This window comes from Populus trichocarpa, chromosome 12 (assembly GCF_000002775.5).
Source record: "Populus trichocarpa isolate Nisqually-1 chromosome 12, P.trichocarpa_v4.1, whole genome shotgun sequence".
Classification (NCBI taxonomy): Eukaryota; Viridiplantae; Streptophyta; class Magnoliopsida; order Malpighiales; family Salicaceae; genus Populus; species Populus trichocarpa.
Window position 1 is genome coordinate 3,984,504 of NC_037296.2, and position 21,368 is coordinate 4,005,871.

General features: G+C 30.4%; 2 protein-coding genes across 5 annotated transcripts; one reads left to right on the forward strand and one right to left on the reverse strand.

Annotated features, from left to right (window-relative positions):
- Nucleotides 1-1,818: 1,818 nt before the first annotated feature.
- Nucleotides 1,819-4,777, forward strand: LOC7485164 (uncharacterized). Of its 4 annotated transcripts, XM_002318267.4 has the most exons (8): nt 1,823-2,006; nt 2,094-2,331; nt 2,431-2,629; nt 3,696-3,766; nt 3,885-3,962; nt 4,162-4,249; nt 4,332-4,387; nt 4,519-4,777. In XM_002318267.4, exons 1-8 carry the CDS (start codon nt 1,941-1,943, stop codon nt 4,593-4,595), a joined length of 873 nt encoding a protein of 290 aa, XP_002318303.3. In that variant the 5' UTR covers nt 1,823-1,940; the 3' UTR covers nt 4,596-4,777. The 4 variants fall into 4 exon arrangements, with proteins under 4 accessions (XP_024437835.1, XP_024437834.1, XP_024437833.1 ...); XM_024582066.2 differs by lacking the exon at nt 4,332-4,387 and having other exon boundaries at nt 1,820-2,006; XM_024582065.2 differs by lacking the exon at nt 3,885-3,962 and having other exon boundaries at nt 1,821-2,006.
- On the reverse strand, nt 4,734-8,262 carry LOC7482217 (probable LRR receptor-like serine/threonine-protein kinase At3g47570). The gene is made up of 2 exons (XM_002317660.4): nt 5,544-8,262; nt 4,734-5,300 (listed from the first exon to the last, which is right to left on the reverse strand). Exons 1-2 carry the CDS (start codon nt 8,221-8,223, stop codon nt 4,924-4,926), a joined length of 3,057 nt encoding a protein of 1,018 aa, XP_002317696.3. The 5' UTR covers nt 8,224-8,262; the 3' UTR covers nt 4,734-4,923.
- Nucleotides 8,263-21,368: the final 13,106 nt, after the last annotated feature.

Here is a 21,368-nt window from a genome sequence, read left to right on the forward strand (position 1 = left end):
AAATTAATTTGAAATATATATACTAACTCAAGTCAAATAAAATTAATTTAAGAATACTTTTAAAATGAAAAAACTTATGATTTTATTTTTAATCTTCTTAAAAATATCTTTCTCAATACATACAACAAACTTTCATTTATCTATTTCTAAATCTTCTAAGGACTAGGAAAGATCTTGGCAACAATTTTATGCTGATATATAGTACATAGCATTTAAAATCATAGCTTAAAAGGATTGTCACAAATTGATGTTGTTCTTACTGACTTGTTGTTTTGTACAAGTGGATTAAATATAAATATTAAATGTTTTCTTTTTAATTTATCTATTATGTTTATAATTTTTTTAGTTGTCTTGTATTTTATTTTTAATCACTAGTAAATTCATTACCGTCATTTTCCATATGAAATTCATAATATTTATCAATTCATCAAACTCATTTCAATTCATATCTATTAACATATAATATTACCCATACACATATTAATTCAACAAACCCATAAATTATTATAAACCCTAACATTTTCAATAAATAATTATAAAAAAATAAAATTAAAATTAGATAATGAAACAAATAGAAAAGATGAAGGAAACTTCCCTTAAGCATAAAGCATAAGATGTTAGTTGCTTAACTAATTAATAACTTAGGGCTTGAAGAGAAATTGTGTAGAAGAGAGAGAGACAGGGATAATAGTGAAAAAAAAAAAAAGCTTGGATCAATTAGTAGCTAACAAAAAACAATTAACCCTGTAAAGCTATTATATTAATATTTTAATATAAACAAATATTTTTTAAAAAAATTAAAGGGGCAATTGCCCCTATATGGCTTCGCCGCTATATATATATATATATATATATATATATATATATATATATATATATATATATAATTGTATTTTTCCTCAATATTATTATTTTGAATTTGAATTCAATAAGGTCTACAATATATTTTTACAAATATGCCAATTTGTTTCAATGAAAGATTCATTACCCATGCTTAATTGAATTATACTTGTTAGACTTGAAATTTTGGTGGGCTTGATTGAATTGTAAGAAACATAACTTAACTTAAGCCAAATTTCTAGTTAAATTCACTCAAATATTGATCCGATATAAAACCTGATCAAATTCGATAGAATTATCATGAAAGAGATTTTTTAATAAAAAACAAAATAATATTTTTAATATTATGATGTACGATGTTTTTTAAAAGTGTTTTTTTATAAATGCATCAAAATAATATTTTTTTAGAATTTTTGATTTTTAATATTAATATATCAAAATTATAAAAAACACTAAAAAATCATTAATTTGATTTTTCTGAAGTAACATACTTTAAAAATACAATAACAAATATAAACTACCATACTCTCAATGCATTAAAAAACAAGCTCCCACATTCCTAAATAATCAATAACTCAAATTAACTCGATGACTTATGAGTTGATTTAATGATTTAGATTTCTTTTTTCTTTTAAATTAATGTTTTAGGGACTATTTGGGGTTGCATTTCATTTCAAACAATGTTTTTTAAAATTTGATTTATTTTCATTTAAAATTAATTTTTTATATATTTAGATTATTTTAATGCTATAATGTCAAAAATAATTTTTTTTAAAAAATATTATTTTAATATATTTTTAAATAAAATAAACTTTTAAAAAACTATTATTATATTCTCAATAAATCAGTACGACGTTAACGGAACAAAACAATTTAGTTTTTTGTTACCCAAGCTGATCGGTAATTATAATGATTATAAATGGGCTTAAAAACATTCAACCTAAGCCCTTTTAATTACCGAGGCCAGATAAATCTGGATAGAAATTCAAAATTTGAACATTCAAATATCTCTTGACCGTTAGAAACGAGGACTTCAAAGAAAACCCCTCTCTCTCTATCTCTCCCTCAAACCAGAAAGAAATCTTGAATTTTCTAAGAAAATGGGAAAGCTTAAATGCAAATCCGACTATGAAGATCTAAGAAACGCACGCATCTTAGAGAACCAGGTAATGCTCTCAGGATTTTTGCTTTGTTTCTTTGATTTCTTGTAAGAACCAATGATTTAACTGAACTGTTATTATTAATAATTGTAGGCTCGATTGCAATCGCTTGGAATACACAAAACACTCTCTGATCTTCGATCCTTAACTTCTTCTCCCAAATGGGAGAGAAGGAAATGGACTAAAAGAGTTTACGAGACCGCAATCTTGCGACGATCTGATCGATTGAAGAGGATCAGCTCCGTCGAATCATCAACACAGTACAGTAATAATCTTTCCTTGCGTCGGTCTAGTCGCTTGAAAGAAATTTCCACCGAACCCATCAAAGCAGGTATTCTGTTTTTTTTTTTCCTGAGTGGTTTTATCAACATTAAAATAATGGGTTGTTGGATTTGACGCGGGTTTTTTGTGTGTGTTCCTTTTGTGTTAGTTGTGATGAGAAAAGTGAAGGTCGGTGATGAGAGTGAAGAGGAAGAAGATGAGAAAAGGCCTGCAAATGCTCCGTTAGTGAAGGTAAAGGGTGTGATGCAGATTCAACTTTCGCCGGAGGCTTCTGCTAGGCGATGTAGTAGTAAGGGTAGAGGCACGATCTATAACTCTGTTTTTGGGATTTGCTGCCATTTTTGCAGGTACAAAATCCATCCTGCTACAGTTTTGTTTTTCTTATTAGCTCATTTGAATTGTTATGTTAATTATTTTATTGAGGGACATGGAAATTCTTGGAAATGGGTTATGGGTTATATAAGATGATTGAAATAAATATCTCTGTTAGATTTTGTGATTAGAAGTGCGATTGTAGAGTGCTTAGGGTTGAAAGATCTTCAAATTTTGATGCATTTAGTCTCCTAGAAAAGGCATCTATTTGGTGCCTTTTCACCCTAAATTTTAGTGCATTTTACATAATTATATCATAGCTATTTAAGAATGGCAAAGATTGAAACATATAGAAAGAGCACACTCAGTTACAAGTAATGTTCCATAATATAAGCGTCCTAAGTCCCATTTCACTACCATTCTATACTGTATGTATAATTGCAATTGAAATTTGAAAGTACTTGTATTGTAGAGGACTTTTGGGTTCAAAAAGTACCAAATTCATGGTTTTGGTATAATCCAAAAGGCATTAATTATTTAGGTCTTTCCGACCCAAAAGCTCTCACTTGGTTAAATCAATTAAGTGATGCTATTTCTAAGGATAAAAACTATTCTATTTAGTGGAAGAAAAAGATTGGAAGTAAAAAAGACTAGGATATTTGATAAGTGGTGGTCCAAGTATTCAAATGGTTATGTGACTTCCTCGGTTGCATATATTTTTCTTACGGTCTTTTGCATAAATAATTGTTCTGGCACTTTTTAAGTAAACAAAATCGATCATTTGAACCTCAAGAACAATCCATTATGAAGCCACATAACCATTTGAATCTCGAAAACAAGTGGGCAACTAGTTAAAAAGGGAACCTTTGCGCTTCGTGGCCTGGAAAGTCACAAGGATTTTTTATACGATGTGACATCACACTGGAATATGTGAACATTGTACACGTTACTAATTTTCTAACTAGCACTGTCTTAGAATTCAGCATGTCTTCGACCTTTCTATGCTTTAACTAGTTTTGGCTAACCGTTCAACCTGGCAAGTCAAGTCAAAATAGAGCATGATGGTTATTTTAATGTGAACCTAATTACACACAAATGCAGGCAAAAGACATTGTGTAGCGAAGAAGATTGCAAGCGCTGCAGTAACCTTGATCCTGATGAACCATGCATAGGTAGCTTTAGAATGCTTTGTGTATTTTGATGTTTATCCTTGCATAGGTCAGTTATAAATGAACCAGTCTCTATAATCCATAATGGTCTGTACTTTTTAAATTCTTATGTTCCAAGCAGGAAAAACAGACTGTTCATTTTGTCATTCTCCAACTGGTGTTTTCTGTCGAGGTTGTCTCCAGGTCAGGTATGGTGAAGGTGAGTCCTTCCACCAAAAAAGAACCAGCTGGTACAAAACCACTTAGTCCTGTTAGTGTTAGCAGCCTTAAAAACCTAGTTATGGTCTTTAAAGCTCCTAAGACTACAAAAATGTTCATATAGGAGGATGATATGCAAAATGTTTGTGTCAACAAAAATAATGGAATCATCTAACCCTACTGTGATGATGTTTTGGTAGACATAGAGGAGGTGAGAGAAAATAAGAAGTGGATGTGCCCTCATTGCGTAGAAGAAAGAGGAACTAATCCTTATTGGATTTGTAACAGGTACGAATCACCAAGTAATCTTTTGAAATTTATCAATTGGAAACCTGTCGTTTCTCATTTTTAATCTTTTATTCGTGGATAGTTCGTTTTGCTTACGCAAGCGAAAGATGGCTCCAACTGGGCTAGCAATTTTCAAAGGTTTATCTTCTGGCATTTATATTTTCATTTGCATATGAATATAATTACTATCAATTCCTTTTCTGTTAACGAGCTAATATAGTTGATTGATGATATGGTATTGGTTTCCTTTCATACGAATGACATAAAAGCTCGAGATATGGGTTACAAATCAGTTGCACATCTGCTGATGGATGAGCTTCAACGAAGAAACAAGCTTGGAAGATGAGGATGAACTTCATGATGAATTAAGCTGCAGATCAAAAGGATGGAATTCCTCTGCTGGTGCTAAATGAATCAACAAGACAAATCATAGGCAATTGATAGGGCTTGATCAGACAACTCTTGTATTTTGATGCACCCTGTCTACGGAGAAATTTACATGTCGGCTCCTCACTCATGATTTCCAGAGATCAGTCGCTAAAACATAACATATAATAGCAGTACAGCACCCACATACAAGTAGTAAAGCTAGGGAAGTAAGTTCAGAATAAATCCGTGTCATGCATTACAACAGAAAATTGCACGAGCAATCGCAGTCATGGCTTGAGATCTCTCTACTTGCTGCAGAGAATTTTCCTAATTTTATTAAATTCAGAGAGAACTTCTGCTATGACCATTCGTTCACTTGGAAGCTCAACAGAACATAGGACACCAATTTGTAAGATTGATATCAAACAGCCCTCTATCTTGTCCCTACTGCTACTGGGACCATTTCTGCTCGACTCGGCTAGCTGTTGGGTATCAATTTTAAGCAGAGGATCGATGATCTCTGATACTTGATCAGGAAGAGCTGTTTTAGCGAAATTATGGAGGCTATTGTTGCCCGTGAACATGCTGTCGGTGGGTCTCTTTCCTGTAAACATCTCCAGAAGGAGGATGCCATAGCTATACACATCACCACTTATTGAAACCTGTCCACCCATACCATATTCTGCAATTCAAGATACAAATAAGACAATTACTGTCAATACTTCCTCTTAGAATGAAAAAAAAATATTTTGATTGAAATCATATTTTGCTTAGGAACCAAAACACAGTGAAGTTAGATAGAAACTAGAGCATATCATAACATTATTTTGAAGTTCGAGCAATTTAAATTAAACTTGAATGGAATTAGAATTCATGAATATGCTTAACAGTAGTCATGAGGGAGGGTAATTGCATATTATTTTACCTGGTGCCACATATCCAACAGTTCCTCTTACGCCAAGTGAGCTGGTCGATGTTGAAGGGGTTTCTCCTGTGGCTGCAGAAAGAATCCTTGCAAGGCCAAAATCACCCACATGAGCTGTAAGGTCATTGTCAAGAAGGATGTTGCTTGGTTTGAGATCACAGTGGACAATTTGTTCATCACAATGGTTGTGAAGATAATCAAATGCCGATGCCACATCGATCAACATGCTAATCCTTTGCAGTAGACTCAATCTTTTCGAGTTTTGTGACTCCACTGTACTTGGATGCAACCAGCTCTCCAAACTTCCACCGGGCATAAAATCAAATACCAAAGCTTTGAAGTCATTGCCTTTGAAATCAATACTCGAGCAAGCAGTGACAATTTTAACAAGATTCCGATGCCTGATGCGCCTTAATGTTTCACATTCAGCCACAAAAGTACGGTTGGCTCCTCGCTGTTCAGGTTTGAGCACCTTTATGGCGACGGTTTGACCATCAGGACCGAGAATTCCTTTGTAGACAGAGCCATATCCTCCATCACCAATCATATTGGCAGAAGAGAACCCATCAGTGGCACGAGCAAGGTCTTGATAGGAAACTATTTGGAACTTCTTCTCCATGGTTGAAGCTGAAAGGGGTTTCCTATTGGCTGATAGTTTCCTGTATCCAACAGCAAAAATACATGCTAGAAGCAAAGTAATGAAGACAGCAACACTGCTTGCAATGATCACTACTCTCTTTGAGAAACGCTTGTGTTGTTTCGTTCTTGGACATTCAGGCAATTGAATCGCCTTGATTCCTCCACATAGCTTGTTATTTCCAGCAATGGAAAATTGGCTAGCATTCTCGAAAGCTCCTTCAGCTGGCACTTTGCCCTCGAACTCGTTAAAGGACAGGTTTAGATTAGAAAGGAATGGCAAATCAGCAAGAAACTCTGGAATCTGCCCAGACAAATTATTGCAGGAAACGTCTAGGACTCGAATACTTCTTAGTTTCTTGAAAGAGGAAGGAATAGTGCCCCTGAGGAAATTACCACTCATGTTGAGAGTCTCTAACATGAGACAAGTCTCTAGAGTACTTGGGATTTCTCCACATATTTTATTTCTTGAAATATCCAATTGAATGAGATTTCTCATGTTAACCACTTGACTTGGCAATCGTCCACTTAATCTATTTGATCCTAAAAGAAGGCCAAGCGTGAGGGAAGAAAGACTAAAGATCTTTTCAGGTATGAACCCGCTAAGGTGATTGTGTGAAATGTCCAAAAGATTTAAGCTTGTGCAATTAGCCAAAGAAACAGGTATGGTTCCCTCGAGAAGATTCACTCCCAAATCTAGTTTAAGTAATCCAGAAATGTTTCCCAAAGCGGATGGAATTTCCCCCGAGATTTTATTCAAGTGAACGTAGAACTCTTTTAACATGACTAGCTTCCCAATAGATTCAGGTAATCTTCCCGTGAGCATGTTATCAGCCAAATCAAGAGCCTGCGAGCTTTTAAGATTTCCAATCTTGGTAGGAATGGTTCCAGTGATGTAGTTGCCCCACATTACCAAGTAATAGAGATTGGTCGAGAGATTTGCTATGGAGTTTGGCAATAAACCTCCAAGGTTACTTTTGTAAAGCCCGATCTCTTTTAGATCGGTACAGTTGGTTAAGGAGGTGAGAAAAGTCAAGTCATTGTTATTCTTATCACCAATTTTGTTAAAACCAAAATTCAGGATTTGAAGATAACGTAGGCTTCCTAAATTCTTTGGCACTGGCCCTGAAAAGGAATTAGAAGCTAAATCAAGGTATTCAAGTCCCGAGGAATTAACTATGGATGCTGGAACAGGTCCGAGGAACCGGTTTAGTCCGAGATACAGAGTTTGGAGATTGGGAAGTGTCAAGCCTAAATCAAGGGGGAGGCGACCACTTAAATTGTTAGAGACCATGGCAACAGTGCTTAAGGATGAGATATTGTAAAGCTCTTCCGGAACCATACCTGACAAATTGTTGAAGGATAAGTCAAGATATGCTAACCTGGACAGGCGTTCAAATTCAATAGGTATGCTTCCTTCAAGATTGTTCTCTCTCAGAGAAAGTGAGACGAGACTAGAGAGATTCCCAAATGAACGAGGGAGTGAACCTGTCAAATGATTTTTGAGGAGGCCAGGTGCTCTTAGATTAGACAAAGATCCCAGCTCGCTAGGAATTTTCCCTGTAAGGTTGTTTCCCTCCATACCCAAGAATCTCAAATTTGAACAATGGCTTAGATTTCCCGGAAGTTCATCCTGGAAAGAGTTATTTGAGAGAGAGAGGTATTGTAGGCGAAACAGCTGTCCGACTTCTTCTGGAATTGTTCCATGAAAGTTGTTCTTACTGAGATCGATTCTCCTAAGGAAGGTAAGGTTCCCTATGTGGGGAGACAAGAAACCTGCCAGTTGCAGTGATGAAAGATTCAGAGCAATCACTCTTTGATGTTTGGAACCGCATGCAACACCATGCCAAGTACAGAAATGCAGCGAGGCATTCCATGAGCTCAAAGCTCTGAAAGGATCGCTTAAGACGAGATGCTTCATGGCTAGCAAAGCTTCTCGGTCTGTTTCATTTGTGAAGCCAGAGGCCGTGGGGTTCTCGAAGTAGTTGATGGAACAAAGGGCACACAAGATAAAAAGGAACGAGTTTAGTAGCCTTGAAATCATTTTTTTTTTTTTTGCTCTAATATGCTCCTATAGATGGATACAAATTTCTGGCAAAATTCTATTAGAACTCTCTATTTTATATCCACGGAATTATTTGAATAAAAAGAAAAAAGAAAAAAGAAATATATATTTGAATGAGGTGACATGTCTAGTTAGCTAACAAGCCATGAACTTGCTTAGAAAGGCCAAGCTCACAAAATGACATGGACTTGTTCCCCATATGGAACCCATAAAGTTCACAAAATCATTATCATATCAAATATCCCAATATACTTATATTAATTAAAATTAAAAAAAAAACAAATAAATAAATTGATAAATTAGGAAGTAAAAATCCACCAAAACTTTGTAATAGAAGTTCGTTGTTTTAACAATAGATATTATAATATTCATAGAAAACCCTCGTATTCCCGTCCACTCATCCCCCATCCTTTCTCTTGAAAAATCTAAAAACATATTTCTGATATTGCATAAATCCTAATGAGGAAAGGAGCTATAATAATGGCAAATTTTTTTTTTCTATTACATTTGTACGAAATGTATTCATTGGAATCTGTTTGTTTTTTAATTTTAAAAATATTTTTAAAAAATTAAATTTTTTTATTTTTTTCTTTGTTTCAAAATTTTTTTTGTACTTTTAAATTATTTTAATATAATAATATAAAAAATAAAAAATATTTTAAAAAACAACCATTACCAAATAGTAAATCATCTCGTAAAAAGAGATCTCACAATTGTAACAAAAGAATTGAAGATTAAAGGAATAGGTATGAAAAAATAAATGACTTCTTAATCTAGAAATAATTATGTCATGTCTTGTTATCAAATTTATATAAAAACTATGCTGCTTAATTTTTTTTTTTACTTCATATAACTCTCATATAGAATATGATCATATCATTAATCATATTACTGCATTAATTATCGTTTTTATAAGAAAATATAAATTAGAAGTAATTAATTTGAAAAAAGTTGCAGTAAGTTTATATTTAGTTAATTGTTTGAGTTTTGGAAACCACAAACTTAAAACTATATTTGGGCCATTTGTTGTAAAAAAATTATAAATTTAACACCTGGCATCCTATTTGTATCCGGCGTAGTCCAAACTCGTATATCTTTTCATGTATCTGCATTTATTTAAAATAAAAAAAAATATTATTTTAATATGTTTTTAAAAATAAAATATTTTAAAAAATAACTATTATTATAATATTAAACAGGCTAATAGTCAAAACCCCAAGTGTCTTATTGCATGTATTTGAAATTGAATTTATTTTTTACTAATTTTGTTTCATTTCTCTGCGTATCAGATATACTTACAAAGGTATTTTTGAAGTATCCATGCTTCCCAGACTACATCTTAACTTTGACAAATGGGTAAACAATACAAGCATAGGATGAACGAAGGAGACGTATAGAGTATGCTAGATTATTATTTATTTTTTTTATTAACGTGAATATCTGAGTCTTTGCGCACATTTTAATTAATTTTAAAAATTTTAAAATTAAATGCTAGATTATTGATAATACCTAGGATGGCTAAAGATTATACTTAAAAGTTAAGCAGTTATTATTATAAATAAAAATTATATTAATAAAAACGGATGAATGTTTGGTTTTAATTATCGTTTATGTGCTGCTAATTATTTGGTTAATATAAAAAGGTAATAATAGCGTAGATATTTTAAAAACTAAGGTATAGTTTCATCATAAAAAAATAAAAATTATTAGCTGATGTGGAATAATACCTTTTTTAATTATTATTATTCTAAAAAAAAACAGATAATTCATTGCTTTAAAATAAACATTAAAAAACAGCACCTTGATTTTACTAACCACTTGTTATATTGAAAGTCAAATGTCATGACTTTTCAATAAGAAAAAACAAATCGTTATTTTCTTTTATTACTTTACTTGACTTGAATTTTGTTTAAAGATATGATAGAAATTATAATTTAAAATATTTTTTTATTTGATAATATATTAAAATATTTTTTTTATTTTTTAAAAAATATTTTTAACATCAATAAATTAAAATGATTTAAAATATAAAAATATAAATTTTAAATTTTTTTAAAACACAAATTGAAACACCTAATTAGATTAAATCCCCGACAAATTCATTTTTTAGTCCTGATAGTAAACATTTTCCAGCCTTGCTTTTTGGAAAGTGAAGTCTCTACTCTGTTCTGTACCACTCGTCACCACAGACAGTGGCGGAGACAGCGGGGGTGGGCCCCAAAATGTTTTTTCTACTTTTTTCCTTAATAATATTTATAGTTTCAGTTGTTTTAAGCTTGGTTTTTTTAGAATAATTTTTCTAATTTAGTTTTATTTTTAATTTAAAGTATTTTTTATTTAAAAATATATTAAAATAAATTATTTTTTATTTTTAAAAAATTATTTTTGATATCAGCACATCAAAACAATCTAAAAATATATAAAAAATTATTTTAAATAAAAAAATTAAAATTTTAAAAAATATAATTTACACCATATTTTTAATCAAACTCTAGGAGTAAGGAAACTGCATCATGAACTTGATGACATGTTTTATTTAGCTCCAATAGAGCATTTGATCCTATGAACAGCAGAACAGAGGACTCCAACATGAAAGACTGATGCCAAACAATTTTCTATCTTTCCAATATTACCTCTACTGCTACTTGGGCCAGCTCTGTACTTTCTTTAAAAGTATGAAAAAAAAACAGAGAAACTCAGGAACCTCTCTGAAAACCGGAACTTAAGTTTTAGAACTGAGGGACATGAGCAAAAGAGGCTGGGAAAATAATAGAGAGCTACTGCAAGCGTGCATAACATCTCATGTTCAACATTTTTTAAACAAAAAATAATACATAATTAATTCTGGTAATTAGTAATTACCAGATTTAACTCTCATTATTTTGCCTTAATTATCGGCACAAAAAATAATAATAATAAAACCAATAGTTTTTTGCTTTAAAAACAAGAAGTTTTTCATTTGAAAATAAACTATTTAGAAGAAAGAAGAGTGTTCAAACTCATTATTCATGGATATATATATATATATAAAGAAATAATTCTTTATTGTTCAAAGAATTATCTTCTAATAAACTAAAATCTAAGTTTGAAACAGGTTAGTAAAAACCAAAATCAAACCCAAGCCTAGGCCCTAGGCTTCAGAACTCAGAACGCGCACGAGGCTCGGGACTTAAGGTTTATGGCCATGCATATGCTTATGCTCGTGTCAAGCATGCGCTTGTGGATTAAACCCAAACTATATTTCTTAGGTTTATATATGACTCTTTTAACTTTTCTTTTTATAAACTATAAGATATTTCGGTATTTGTTTTTGCAATATGGGATACAGGGTTTTGGGTTTCATAAAAATATCAACCAAGGGTTTTTTGAGATTAATTTTTTATTTATCGATAATTTATTTTAATTATGTTAATGTTCTATGTTAAAGAATTTTTGTTGAAAAATAAATTTCAACAAAACTTTAACCTTAGAAGTGAGTGGATCTCACAATTAATTTGGCCTCAAATGTGTCTATTATCCATGTCTTTAAAATAAATTTTCAAAATCATTCACATTAATGAAAATTGTCTTACTAGTATAAAAGACTCAAAGATTCGTAGAGAGTTAATGATTTAGTGGATCACTACATTAGAATAAGTAACTTTTAGTTTTGAACCTTTCTTGATGAAATACTGTCGAATTTACTTAGCTAAATAGTGAACGTGATGTCTTAAACTATTCAACCTTTTATGTCAACTAAGAAAATAGTTCTCACATGGCTCTCTATCTAGATATTTCCTTGTGTTCTTTTGGTTGTGTTCATTTTAGCCCTGAACAGCTCCTAGTTTCATGATATTTTATTAAGAGTATTATGCTATACTTTACTTGGTATACCAAGATATAAAAGTCATTAAGAGCACAACACACCTTTTATCATGTTGTAACAAACACATTTTCTCATTATAGAAATAAACAAGAAATGATAATTTTGTAATGCTATTAAAAATGTTATATGACTTATTTTTTTATTAGAACCTAGATTTTAGAATCTCCAGTTAACTAGGTATGGTTAACATCATTACACTCTTTCATCTATAAATACTTTAAGCTCATTCCCCTCAATAAATTATACACAAACTCTCTCGATAAACCTTTAGTTCATGGATTCATAATATTCTACTTTGTTCACATAGTCAATTAAAATTATCCCATTCAAGAGAAAATGTTTAATTGTATTATGTTAATGACATATATGTCTACACTTGTTATTATACATACTACTTTGTTTCCTTTCAATCATAGACTTACCATTATAATGGACATAAATTGTTGGCATTGATTTGTTAGTTTAATATGCCCTGTAACTAATTAGTTGGTTACACGTGACATTATTATATTTATGTAAATACACATTTATTATTAATAAATGCTTAATTTATCTTTAATATTCATATAATATTAGATTAATGAATCTAGAGTAAAGATAAAGTACATAGGAAAAAAATGTTTTGCTAGTAAAATCATAAAGTTGTTATAATTATGGAATTTCTATTGCATTAAAGTATTTTTTCTAAAATATTCTTGGTCGATGCTCTCTTAAATACTGGACATTCATTAGAGCCGTAAAGATTGGTAAATATTATGTTCTTTTCTTTATGAAAGGAAAAAATTATTTTCATAAGCTGAGGTATAAAGGATACCTAGAACTGATATGTAGGTATTTGTTATAAAACATGTACACTAAATTAACCCGTATGAGAATTTCATATGGAGAGATCACTTATATCTATGAAAATGCTCACATAATGGTTGTATAAATGATCCTTAGACTTGAATTTACTAAGTCATCTTATATAGAGAATGTTATGCTTTGATCTTGTTATATGTTATCTTAATTGAGGTAATGAAAGAGCAGACATTGGGTATAACATAAACTATATGAAGGTACTTGAGTGATCAAAAGATGATTCATCACCCTATTAATAATTAGGTTTTAAAATGCTCACATATGATTATTGATGAAAGGATATTAATAATTACACAAATAAATTAGTCACTGAAAGGTTAAGTCAAACCACTAATGACTTTTCTAATATTTGGGGGATCATGATATGTTACTAAACGATGCACCTAATCTTCAAATATAAATTAATCAATTGTTGAATTGATAATAAATTAAATTATTTATTTTATTTAATTCTATTTAATTAGAATTCTAATTTATATTTAGACCAATATATTAGGAACCTAATGAGTCACACACATTAAGAACCATTAGTTAAAAATTAAACTGGGGTGACTTAATAAGTATGATTTGATTAAAATATATTTAGAAATTAAGGACTGAAATATAATTAATACATAGATTATATTTCTAGACCTAGAAAAATCAAGTAAGGACTTGATTGAGTTAATTTCTAAAAATTTCTTAATTTAATATATGGATATTATTCATGGGGAGGGGGATTGATATTTTTCTAATTTATAGGATTTTTAATATTTTTCTATAAATAGTGAGCTATACCTCTTATTAAGAGTGGTTATTTACTAGATAGAAATGCTACATAAATACAAAATTAGAGCTAGCACTCTAGGCATAACAATTCTTCTCTTCTAAATAGGGATTTAAGATATTTCTCATGGGTGGTTTGTGTGGATTACCATTAGAGGATGGATAATTGGACGACTTATGGTTTGGGACAACCTGACCTTTAAATAATTATTCAAAGTCAAAGAAAATCTGATCTTCGAGTAATAAATCACTAAACAACTCTAGATCTATCTAACGGGATCCTAGAGACTCTTGAATAATATAAAACAATGATTTTATATTAAAATTGAAACTCGAAATTATTTTAATTAAAGAATTAAATTTCCTAATTGGATTAGGAATGAATTAAATTGTTTAATTATATTTTTAACTTTTATGATATCCTAATGGGATTAGGATTTATTTAATTAAATGGTTTAACTAAATAAATTTAGAAAAATGGTTTTTCTAAAATAATGAGTTTTTTTTAAGCCGGAAAATTTTATTCTATTAATCCTAAAAAAGTTTAGGATATTAATAAGAATTTTAATGTGATTAATTTTCTTATTAAATTTCAAAAAAAAATTTAAGGAAAATTTATATTAAATAAAATTTATTATGTTTAGGAAATTATCAAATTGGATTTGATTTAATATTTCTAAATGTTAGAATTATTATTTTCAAAATTTCACATAAAGCCAATAATTAGAATTGAAACATGCAATAATTTTATTAAGCATATTAATATGTTATTATGCATGATGGATGATTATGGACTTTAAAGACCAATGTGATTGTGCTTGTATTTGACGATTGAATGGTTGTAATTTTATTAATTAGGGTTTGTGTGTCCTGCCTTATCTCTATTTTTTTATTCTGAGTTGTAATTCTTTTCTCATTTAATTCCTCTCGAATGTAACTCGAGATTTCTTAATTAATTACGTAAATGTTATGTAATTTAGAAATGTAAGAATTTATAAAGAGAATTATTATGTAATCCAAGATGAAGAAAGAAATGGTGATGAAGGCTACAACCTACAACTAAAGTGCTTGCAATGGACTTATGAAGACTTAATACAGCTACCTAGGATTTGACCATCTAATTCCTTTTAATGGCTTGAGAGAATTAGCTTAGATATGTTCATAATCATCCAATTAGAATGACATATTAGGGGTGCATGTTTATATATAAATTTTTATATATGAAATGTATATTTGTTATGTCATGTTATATATGAGACCTAATTAATTGATAATAAGTCTTTGATTAATATATTAAGCACATATTGAGAACATGAATAGTTGCCTTCCAATTTTATATGCATAAAATCAGAGTTCTATTCATGGTTAATTTGTTGAGTCACTCAAGGTTATTATTAATCGAATATGTTTAATGCTATAAAATTAGGTTCTACTTAACTAACCTATATAATTTGGATGGGTCACTCATAATTATATGAGGTCAGAGGCATGAGTTAGGCAAAACATATATGATATGTTTAGACAATGAGTTGTCACCTAACTGATCTATGAGTCACATAGAGATGTAATTGATAAATTATGTTATCTACCTAATTTAACTTATTTTTATTTATTGAGTCACTCAAGGTCGGATAAATTAAATGGGATCCTAACCCACTAGAAAAATCTAAGCGAGATTTCCTAAATTAATAGGGAGGGCTATTAATTTGCAAGAAAATAGTGGGAAACCAAATTAGGATTAAAGACCTTATCTAAATTTAGAATTTAAATATGTATGCATGAAACTAATACTCTCTATCTTTATATAAATAAGTTTGTAGATCAAAATGATTAGAAACATATCCCTGCAAATCATACTTGATGCTAACAAATTGACTGGACTAAATTTATTGGATTGACATCGAAATATGAGATATGTTCTCAAACCTAAATTGAATTTCTTGGATTGTCACCAATGTGCTAGAGATTGTATATTTATGTGTTATAAAGATGAATTGAATGTGTAATTGTGTGTAGAAACATTGTAAAATTGATCTAAGATGTTTGGAACCATTATGGATGTATTTGGAAGGCTAAGAGCGGATGAATAGTGTTGGGATTATTTTAAGTATATGTTGTGAAGATGGATTAAATGTAGAATTTTGATTATGATTATTGTGAATTGGTTTATGATGTGTGGGATCATTGTTGTTATCTTTTAAAGATTGGGTATATATATTCTTTATGTAAAGGATGATTTAAATAGATTGCATACCATGTGTTGGTGATAAGTGTGAATGATTGTAAATTGAAGAAAAAAGTATTGAAGTATTATTAATATGTATTAGAAGATTGGGTATATAAAACCTCTATGTTATGGATAGTTTAAAATTCATGATCACAATTTGTTTAATGAAATAAATTAGTGTGTTGAAGTTTAAGTGTGTGTGTGTGTGTGTGTGTGTGTGTGTGTGTGTGTGTGTGTGCACGTATACGTGTTATATGGCTGAATAATTGATTGAAGGAAAACCATGGTTTTTGGTATGTGAAGTAGATGATTGAATAAAAAGTGAGTAAATATGTTGTATGTTATCTTCTTTTCCTTGGCCAAAAGTTGCTGGAATGACAACTTGAATGTGCTTAAATAAAGGTTGTTACAGCAGCATAAAAGTATACAAGTTTGGGCTATTTGAGATAGCGTAGTGTGCATAATAGTGGATTGAAACAACCAATAATGTGTATGTTTGGGGGCTATTTTGACAGCTCAAAAGTTTGCAAATATAAACTGTTATGGCAGCCATAAATGTGTATATTTGAGGATTGTTATGAAACTGTTTATATAGGTGAATGTTGGTTGCTATGACAGCTATGAATGCATATATTTATGAACCGTTATAAAAATTATGAGTCTAAAATTATGAGTCTATACTGCTATGGCCTAAATAATGTATGGGTATTCTTAAATGGCATAATATTTACCAAAAATAATGTTATAATATTTGTTGAATATTTGGTTACATTGTATAATACTAATCATATAACGCATAATCTTTTGGCAATTAATATATTTTTTTATTTAGTGAATTTAAATTTATTGTATGGTATTTTTATCTCTTTTTGGTAAAATTTTTATTATGGTGATCATATATATATATATATATATATATATCTTTTTACTTACTAAGCAGTTCACATGCATTAAAAAAACATGCAGTTTTTCAATGATTATTTTTTTTATTGGGTTATTGAATTGAATTTATTGTTTTGTGTTTTTTAGTGCTCTTACTTAATGATATTTTCATATATTTAACACATTTTTTTGACAACTACTATTTTATTGAATTTAAATTTATTATTTTATATTTTTATGCACTATTTATGTAAAGTAAAAGATTTATGTTCTGTTTATTTTACATTCATGGTTACAATAGGTATATAATACATGAGAAAATGAGACAAGATCCCAAGAATAAAACCTAAACATATGTTTCTAATAATTGTACAATGATTTATATATAGAATATGGAGATATGGAGATATGACTTTAATACTTCCCTTTAAGTTGGAGCATGAAGATCCATAATGCCCAATGAGCAATGTGAAGGGCTACTTAGTTGTCATAATATAAGAGCATGAGTTGTGAATGGTGGACGTCAAGATCATGTAGAAGGGTTTTGAGCCATGTAAGTTCACAGGTAATGGAAGCAAGAGCTTGATTCTCAACTTCAACAAAAGAGCAAGAGACTATATATTGCTTCTTAGTACACCGGGAAATGGGACTTGTGCCAAGCTGAATGAAAAAACCTATGGTGGAGCATCGAGTGCGTGGACAACTAGCCTAGTCTGAATCAGAGTAAGCTGAGACTTGAAGAGTGTTGGTAGTAGGAAAGAATATGCCTTAGCCTGGAGTGGTCTTAATGTAACCTGAACTTGAAGAGGTGGAGGATTTGGAGTTATGAGATGATAAGAAAAAACATTTTCTTCAAAGTAACATCACGGGAGATGAAAATTTTGTGGTTTTCTATATCATATACACGATAAGCTTTATGATTGATAGGATAACCTAAGAAAACACATAATAAAGCACGAGGGGAGAACTTATCACGATGTTGACGAGGGGTTTAGACATAACATAAACACCCAAACACTCGTAAATGTGTATTTAATGGTGGTTTGTTGAAAAGGAGCTCGTAAGGAGACTTATGATTGAGGCCGGGGGAAGGAGTTCAGTTAATCAAATAAGTGGTCATGAGAATACATTCACCTCAGAATGAGATGGGAAAATTGGCTTGAAAACATAAACACCGGGCTATGTTAAAAAGATGATGATGTTTACATTTAGCAATGTCATTTTATTGAGGCGTATCCACATATGTACGTTCGTGAAGCATATCATGATAACAAAAAAAGGTTTGAAGTTTATTGTATTGAAATTCTTGACCATTATTAATGCGTGCATGTCGAATAATGCAATTGAATTAAGTTTTAACCATGGCAAAAAAAACAATTAAGACAAGTAAAAGTATCAAATTTCATATGTATGAGATAGACCCATATAGTACGTGAGTAGTCATCCACAATTGTCAAAAAATAATGTGTTTCTGAATGTGAAGTAGTAGGATAACCACCCTATATATCACAATAAATCCAATTGAAACAAAATGTGCTTTTATTTGTATTCAAAGAGAAAGGCAAACGAGTGTGTTTTGCTCTAGCACGTATATCACAGCCAAATATTGATTAGAAATATGTAAAGTTTTTGGAATACATGAAGTAGAAGGGTGACCAAGTCGTTGATGCTAAATAATGGATTCAGGGACATTTTGAGTATGAAAAACTAAGTCAGAGAAAGGTTTGTAGTAGTAAAGTCCATCTCGTACTTTACCCATTTCAATCAGCTTCCTCGTTGATAGTTCCTGAAAAACATAAAAGATTAAAAAAAAAAAAGCAACACAATTGAGAGTAATGGTAAGTTTGCTAATGGACAGTAAATTAAATAAGGCACATATAGAACATTAGAAAGAAAGATATCAGGGGAAATATGTAGTGTGCCAGTATGAGTTATAGAAATAATATCACCATTTAAAAGTTTAATGGGACATGATTGATGAAAAGGTTGAACATTATCAAGGGATGACAAATTTGAAATTATATGATCTGAGGTACCAGAATCAATAATCTATTCATGATTAGGGAAAGAAACAGAATGGCAAGAGGTAAGATTACTAGCAAAATTGGCAGAGTTAATGTTCAAAGGTGATAGAAGATCCAAAAGTTGATAGCATTGGTCACTAATGAGGCCAGGAATAGTAATCTCAAAAGAGGTTGAAAGACTAGTGACATTGTTCACTGTCATTGATAAACCAAATTGTCCATTAGATGTTTCATGGTATTGAGACTTGTTTTTGGGATAACCGTGCAACTTATAATAGTGGAATTTTCAATGACCGTCACAGTCACAGTAGTTGCATTTTAGATAACCACATCCTTTTTTCTTATTATTAGAACAATGAGAGAAATGATGAGGAAATACCATGGCAGCAGATTCAGTTGGAACACTAAAGATATGAAGGAGGCATTGCTTCTCCTCTCGATATAAAATTGAATAAACTTTGGTAACAGAGGGGTAAAGGATCAATAACCAAAATCTGGCTATAAATTAAAGCATAAGAATCATGTAACCCCATCAAAAACTAAAAAACTCATTCAATGTCTTACATATGGATTAATTCTTTTAGGACACCACAGGTGCATTTTGATGTGGGATTAAGCATGGCAAGTTCATTCGAGACCTTTGAGTGTGATAAAATATGTAGAGATGGTCATAAAACCTTGAATGGGAGTAGTAATGTCACACTTCAATTTGAAAATTCTAGGATTGTTGCTTTGAGAGAAACGATCCTCAAGATCGAGCCATACATCACGGAGACAGTCATGATAAATCAGACTATTAACAATGGATTTATCAATTGGAGTTGAGAATCAATGACAAGACTATATCACTATAATATTCTCATAATTGAATTTCTGTTATGGAGTATGTTGGTTTGGAGAGGGTACCATTAACAAAACTCAATTTGTTTGTCATTCAATGTCATTTTCATGGCTCGCTTTCAGGTAGGATAATTGTCACCATTAAAAAGGATGGAAACTAGGATGACACCTGGGTGATCATTGGAATGGAGGAAATATAAAAAGGATATATCCAAAATTGATAAAGATGTTAAAGAGAGGGCTTCTTGAGATGAGTATTGGACATAGCTACAAAAAGAAACAAGTAAACGTATATAGAAAATCAGTTCTGATACCATGTAAAATAAAATATTTTTGTTCCATGTATTTTACATATATGGTTACAATAAGTATATAATACATGAGAAAATGAAACAAGATTATAAGAATAAAGCCTAAATATATGTTTCTAATAATTGTACAATGATTTATATATAGAATGTAGAGACATGGCTCTAATAATTTATTTATAGTATTTTTATTTGTTGGTAATATATAAGTCCGCATATTATATATTTATTAAGACTTATCACATATATTAAATAAAATGAATTCATCATGTTCCCTAATCTACCTATCATTCTAATATTCTAATTAAATATCTTATTAATTTCCAAAAGTTGTTGGAATGATAGCTTGAATGTGCTTAGTGTGCATAACGGTGGATTATTAAGACAGCCAATAAATGTGTGTATTTGGGGCTGTTTTGACATCTCAAAAGTGTGTGAATATAGAATATTATCGCAGCTATAAATGAAACTGTTTATGTGGGTGAATGTAGGCTACTAGGACAACTATATCCTAAATAATACATGAGTATTTTTTAAATGGCATAATATTTACCAAAAATAATGTAATAATATTTGTTGAATATTTGGTCATATTGTATTATACTAATCATAATCTTTTGGTAATTAATATGTTTTTTATTTGTTGAATTTAAATTTATTATTTTATATATTGTGTTCCATGTATGGTATTTTTATCTCTTTTGGGTAAAATTTTATTATGGTGATTATATATATATATATATTGTCCCTTTACTTATTAAGCAGTTCACATGCATTAAAAAAAACATGCAATTTTTTAACAATTAATTCTTTTTATTGGGTTATGTTTTTTAGTGCTCTTACTTAATGAAATTTTCATATATTTAACACACAGTTTTTTGACAACTAATATTTGTTTGAATTTAAATTTATTATTTTATATTTTTATGCACTATTTATTTATAATATTTTTATTTGTTGCTGACAATATATAAAACATGATAGTCAGCATATTATATATTCATTAAGACCTATTACGCATATTAAATAAAATGGATTCATCATGGTCTGGTCCGTAATCTACATAGCATTCCAATATTCTAATTAAATATTTTATTAATTTCAACTGAAATTGCTTTTGTTTTATTTCGTACATGCCTTCATAGATGTGGGTTCAAATGCTAAGAATTGAAGCACAAATTTTGGGCCAGGCCTAAAATAGCATGACTTTAGCCCATTTAAAAAATCACATGGGCCCAAACTCAACTAAGTTTTAGATTTCAAAAATCACATTTATCTGTGCCCAGGCGAAAAACATTGAAAATGAGAAATTATTAGGTGAATCTAGTTCATCATCTACCATGTACCAATTA